The 6220-nt window shown below is 38.2% G+C and overlaps 1 protein-coding gene across 8 annotated transcripts in view; it reads right to left on the bottom strand.

Moving 5' to 3' along the window:
* Positions 1 to 1826: 1826 nt before the first annotated feature.
* ABLIM2 (actin binding LIM protein family member 2) overlaps positions 1827 to 6220 on the bottom strand; it is a 301430-nt gene continuing 297036 nt past the window's right edge. For 5 of the 8 annotated variants that reach the window (XM_027836365.1, XM_027836364.1, XM_027836368.1 and 2 more), the window contains one exon: positions 1827 to 3730. In XM_027836365.1, coding sequence (XP_027692166.1) covers positions 3617 to 3730 — 114 coding nt within the window. In that variant the 3' untranslated portion in view covers positions 1827 to 3616. The remainder of the gene's footprint in view (positions 3731 to 6220) is intronic. The other 3 variants (XR_003566819.1, XM_027836367.1, XM_027836369.1) reach the window with 2 other exon arrangements.

Here is a 6220-nt window from a genome sequence, read left to right as displayed (position 1 = left end):
ACAGTCTTTAGTGAAAGGCCTAGCAATACTATTATGCTGTAAGAAATGATGAAGGGTGCAGTTCCAGAGAAACCTAAAGACTTATATGAACTGATGCAGAGTGAGGTAAATGGAATCAGAAGAACAAGTAAATAGGAAAAATGATATTGTAAAGGCAAACAATTTAGAAAGACTTGGGAACTCTGATCAACAAGCATAATGACCAACCATAATGTCAGAGGAGTAATGATAAAATAGGCTGTCTACCTCTTGGCAGAGAGATGATGGATTCAGAGTACATACACATATATATGGTGTGTGTATATATATATATATATATATACGATATACATGTATATATATATATATTTGTGTCTGTGTGTATCATGACTAATGTGAGAATTTGTTTTGCTTGGCTATGTATGTTACTAACAGGTGTTTTGTTTTTCTTATTTTCTCAGTGAAGGGGTAAGGAAGGGAAATGAGAGTAAAAGATAGATCTTTGAACATAAAATTAATTTTGAAAGAATAAAAAAAAGAGAGGATTGGACTAGAGAAAAAGAGTTGCCTAGAACACTGGGCAATTAAATGATTTGCCCAGGGTCACAAAGCCACTATATGCCAGAGTTGAGATTTGAACTCAGTTCTTCCTGGCATCATGACCAGCCTATGCCATGCTGCCTTGCACATAGTAGTTTAATAAACAATTAGTGAACAAATGCATATAGGTTCAAGTCTCATTACTGGAGAACTCTGGGTGGGGCATAATGGAAAGAACACTTGATTTGGAGTCAAAAGACTCCAAAAGGGGTCCATGACACAAAACAGGCTAATAATAAGCTCTAGACTATTTCCATAAAACCAAAGCCACTCTGACACAGGTAGCAGGATGGGAACAGGGGAAAGGAAATGGTGCTGGTTTTATACTGCCTGGAGTGTCAGGACATTCGGGAAGATTATGAAGAAGTGGCAATCCAGCAAATTTGACTAAGACTTTCTCATCAGCATAGGAAAGTGTTTCACAGGGATGTGAACATGGGCACCTCTTTTGTTTTGTTTTCAATGCAATTGAAATAAGATTATTAGAAGTTGTAGATTTAGAACAGAATCACAAAACGTGAGAGCTGGAAGAACTCTTGGAATGTAGACTATGATCACTGGAGGGGCCTTAGGACGTAGAAAAAAAGACATAAAGCTGGAACAGCTATTAAAATATAGAATATTAGAAGACCTGAGAACATGGATTGTCAAAGTTGGAATAGGACTTGGAGTATAAAAATGTTAATAACGTAGAATATTAGAGCTGGAGGGGACCTTATGATATAAAATGGTGGAACTGGAGGGGACCTTAAGGATTATTTTTCCCAATTCTCTCATTTTACAGATGGATAAACTGAGGCCTAGAGGGAGGAGGTAATTGGCTCAAGTCTACCACATAGCTGATTGATGGCAAAAAGTATTGCCGGGACTCCCTAGGTTTCTCTATTTGCAATCCCATTTATATGTCCACCATGTTGCCTCTCATCTTCAGATAGAACCTGGAAGGTGAACAGATACCATAAATGCCTAACAAGGATGGCAAAACCTAGGAGACCACAATCCACAGGCAATATGAAAGGTGGCATTAGCTAATTCGATTTTCTGACTAGATTGTAAACTCAGGACCTTGTAGTTAATAGATACTGAATGCATACTTATTGGATAGAGTTGGTTAATCTAAATTGGTTCAGAATAGGTTGTATCCTTACTCAGCAGGAAAGCCAGACTCCTGATCTTTTCCACAGAAACCTCAACAGAGGGGACATCCAATGAAGCAGACTCATACCGTTTGGAATTATACGCACTTATATCACACGCTTTTTACTTTATTGAGCAAAAATGACTTTATTTTCCCAGGTGTCGGTAGGATCAGACAGAGCTCTGAGTTGAGGAGAAAATAGCTCCTTTCTGACCACTCCGTTCTCACCAGCTAATTCAAAGACATAAAGTTGACTACTACAAGGCCTCCATCCCTGGACATGTTGAATTAGTTTGAAGCAGTGCACATTGTGAGCAGTTACTTTAAGGAACTGCTCAAAGATATAGAGTGAATGTAGACTAGGAACACAGACATTCCAGACAAGAAAAATGCAGACCACAACAGAGAACTGGAAAATATACTTTGGATAATGTGTTTTTAGAATTATGTAAAACTATTGATTTGCTGTATTTCCAACCCTCTCACCACCCTAGACTTCTTCCCACACGGTGTCAGTAATTTTACAGTCTTCATTGCATCAGGAACCTAATGCTTACATCCAAAACCTATGAAGCATTTTAATAGCTTTGCCTTGCAAAAGCAAAGCATCCCCTCTTCCCCCTGTACATTGTGATTATGCAGGCATCCAGTTTGTTCAGGAACATGCAGGTATTTGGCCTGGGTTTATTTATTTTTTTCAATTTGTCCACAGGGAGAGCTAGGCTTTCTAGTCTATTTATTTATTCATTTGCTGAGCTCCTACAGTCCCAAGATTTTGCTGTCAGAAGACTAAGTTATCTTTATCAGGCTCACGAGATGAAGCCAGAGAAGGAGAGGAAAGAGTGGTGCCTTTATAATAATTATGTACAAATAGCATTCTTTTACAGAGGGATGCCATTCACATCACCTGGGGGAAGTGTAGAAAAGTTGTATATAATATATATGTATATTTTTATATATATATATATATATATGTATGTATAGGTTAGCAACATTGCAATAACAGAAACTACGCAGCTATGAACCCAGTAGGTATAAGGCTTCAGGATTTCTGTTGAATGGGACATTAAAATTAAGCTCTTTATATAGGTCATTTTATTGTTTAGTATGCTATAATAAGTCATGTGTCAATAGACTTTTTTTTAATAAAATAAAAACTCTTGTATAATTAAAGATACCATTGAGAGGTGTGTGTGTGTGTGTGTGTGTGTGTGTGTGTGTGTGTGTGTGTGTGAGACACTTTCAAACCATCATAGCTCAATGCCTCCAAATATAACTGGTCAAAGACTTTCTTTCAATTTCAGGGGGAAATTTATCTTTTCCCCTAAAAAGCAACCCTTCACTAATCTGCCTCTCTTCAGCCTAGATTCTTAACTAAAAATGTCATTCCCTTTGATGTTGGAAAGTTTGTCTGTCTTCCCTTATCTAAAAGGTGGCATTCAAGGCTTCCTCACTACTTCTGCCATTTTAACACACTTTCTCAAAAGCCAACAAATGAGCTATCATTTCTCTCACCACAGCTGTTTCACCCTTCCCTTATCCTCTCCCTCCCCTTTAAACATCCCTTTCATGTTAACTTACACAGAGAAACGGGTGACTTAAGGCTATTTTCTTTCTTTCATTTTTTTTTCCTTTTAACCATCTGAGGAGTAGAGTCAGTGGCTAATCTCCAAGCCAGAGCCAGATTCCCAAATGGCCTCTGTTCCAAAATCCTATGAGCTAAACTCCTCCTTTGATCACTACCCCCCACCCCCCAACATGAACACACAGAAGTAGGAGAATGGTGCGGTAGCAAGTGTATGCAATAGTTCTGGAACACTACTTTAGGTTGTGTTTTTTCTTTTCTTTTGTTTTGCTTTCACTGAACAAGCACATTTTTTTTTCCCCCTCTAGGAGAGGTTAGAAAAGCAATGCCTTCTTCTTTAATTCATTCCTTTTCCAAAGAGCCAGGCGATCAAATTCTTCTGTGGTCATCCCAAAGACTTCCTGGAACTCTTCAGGGGACAAGTGTCTCTTCAAAAGAAAATGCAAAATCATGTTAAAGTAACTTGGCAAAATGTGCAATTTTTTTTCTAATGCACTCAGTTTAGTATTTATCCATGGAAAGCCAACAGATGTTGGCATGTGGCCTTTGCATAAGGTGGGCTGGCATCTACACACTGACATCTACACACTGATATGGATTTCTCAAAACATTTCTCATTTCTTCTCTATCCTCAACTCTGCTATTAACTTGCTGTGTGAACTTGAACAAAATATTTCACTTTTATAGATGGTTCCTTTATAAAATGGGGCAGTGGTGGAATAGATGTGGGATTTTCATATTTTTTGCAATAATGGAATATTTAATTTCAAACCCTCTTTGTGACTAACATTTTAAAATGATTTTTAAAAACTGCCTAATACCTATTGTACCATGTTTGAAAATTTTCAGTGGTTGCATATTACATTAAAAAAAAAAAACACACGCAAGGGGGCAGCCAGGTAACACAGTGAATAGAGCTCTGGCCTTGGAGTCAGGAAGACCTGAGTTCAAATCCAGACTCAGACACTTAACACTGACTAGCTGTGTGACCCTGGGCAAGTCACTTAACCCTGATCACCTCACCACAAAAAAAAAAAGGCAAAATAAATAAACACAAAACAAGCAAATCATTGATTCAGATAAATTTTGTTCAAATCTAACCCCACAGAAAGAGCATGGTACGGGGAGAAATTCACTGAATTTGTATTCAGACGACCTGAATTCAAATAGCAAATCCCTTAACTGTACTGAACCTCCATTTCTTCATTTGTAAAATGAGGTTATTGGACTGGATAACCTTTAAGACTCCTTCCAGCTCAAATTCTATGATTCTATGAATATTACAAGCAACTTTTTTTTCCCCCTTTGCTCAACACTTTGAGCAAACACTTGCCCACCCCCCATTTTGCAGATAGGAAAACTGATACTCCAAAGGAGAAATGTAATAGAAAGAATGCTAGAATCAGAAAATGTTGGTTTAAGTGTCTGATCAACCACTGTCTTTGTGACCTTAGGCAAATCACCTTGGGTTCTTCACCTGTAAAATGTGCCTGAATAAGAGTTGTAATTGCTTACCACACAGCACCATTTTGAGAATTAAATGAGATAAAGGTGCTGTTAAAGCTAAAAATTACTATAGCCATGTCAGCTTTATGAATAATTACTAAATTTCATTTTGGAGGCTTTTGGGTCTTCATGCTTCACAGTTAGCTCCATTTAGAGTGCCCTAAAGTGTAGACAATATTGGACTTTGGAGATAGAAAAGATGATTGCAAAGTGTGTGTGTGTGTGTGTGTGTGTGTGTGTGTGTGTGTGTGAAAGAGAGACAGAGACACAGAGACAGAGAGACAGAGGGAGAGACAGACAGAGAAAGACAGAAAGAGAGATACAGAGACTGAGATAGAGAACTTTAAATCATCACAGCTCAGTGCCTCTAAGTATAATAACACTTTTCTGTCAATTTAAGGGGGATCTATCATGTCTTGGGTTCAAATCTTGAGTTGGTTACTAACCTGAGTCAATTCACTTAATCCCTTTGGGCCCTATTTCCTCATCTATAAAATGGGTATAATCATATTTTCACTACCTATTACCTAAGGCTATTGCAAGGAAAGTGATGTATAAATTAAACATACTATAAATTAACTGTACTATGAAGTGTGAAAGTCTTTACAGGATTGAACCTCCGAAGCTGCAAAGGACTTTAGAGGCCATTTAATCCAACTCCCTTATTCTATAGTTTAAACCAAGGCCTAGGAAAGTGAAGTGATTTGCCCAAGGTCACACAGTTAATAAGTACCGGGGGTGGGATTTGAACCCAGATCTATTGACTCCTGAGCCAGGGCTCTCCCTCTGTACCGTGTCTTCCATCTGCCTTCCAATGTCAGTGGCCTTGCCAGTTTGGGGGGAGCTCCAGCTTAAAGGAGGATTTTTTGTCCTCAGTAAAAGACAATGAACACAGCACAGCTTGCTTTCCATAAGAGTTACATCCCTTTACAGCCATTCAATAATCTGCTCTTCTCAGAGTCGGCTATGTCTCCTAGAGACAAACCAAGAGACATTACGACCCTTTCCCAAGATATGTACTATATCCTTATTAAGCAGCCTTGGGGCTTGGCAGGAGAAAGGTAATTAATTGCAAACTCATATCAGGTATTTGTAAACAGTTCCTACAAAAGGCCCACTCAGAAATGAATGGTTCTGCTCTGTATAAATTAACAAGCCTCATCTTGTGTGTGTGTGTGTGTGTGGTTTTTTTTTTTTTTTGGTAGTCAATCTGAAAGCCACTAAAGCCTCTGGGATAGATTTTCAATGCTCATTTAATAGGGGCCCCATTTATCTTCTTTAAAAGGCCTGCCTTCCTCTTGGAACTTAACACAGATGTCTTCAAAATGAACATTTAGCACTCAACATATTATTCAAAAAGAGAGGAGAAGAAGAAGAAGAAGAAGAAGAAGAAGAAGAAGAAGAAGAAGAAG

This window comes from Vombatus ursinus, unplaced genomic scaffold, assembly GCF_900497805.2.
Source record: "Vombatus ursinus unplaced genomic scaffold, bare-nosed wombat genome assembly UNPS02014818.1, whole genome shotgun sequence".
Taxonomy (NCBI): domain Eukaryota; kingdom Metazoa; phylum Chordata; class Mammalia; order Diprotodontia; family Vombatidae; genus Vombatus; species Vombatus ursinus.
The sequence above is the reverse complement of the archived record's forward strand: the minus strand, read 5'-3'. Positions and strand labels throughout refer to the sequence as shown.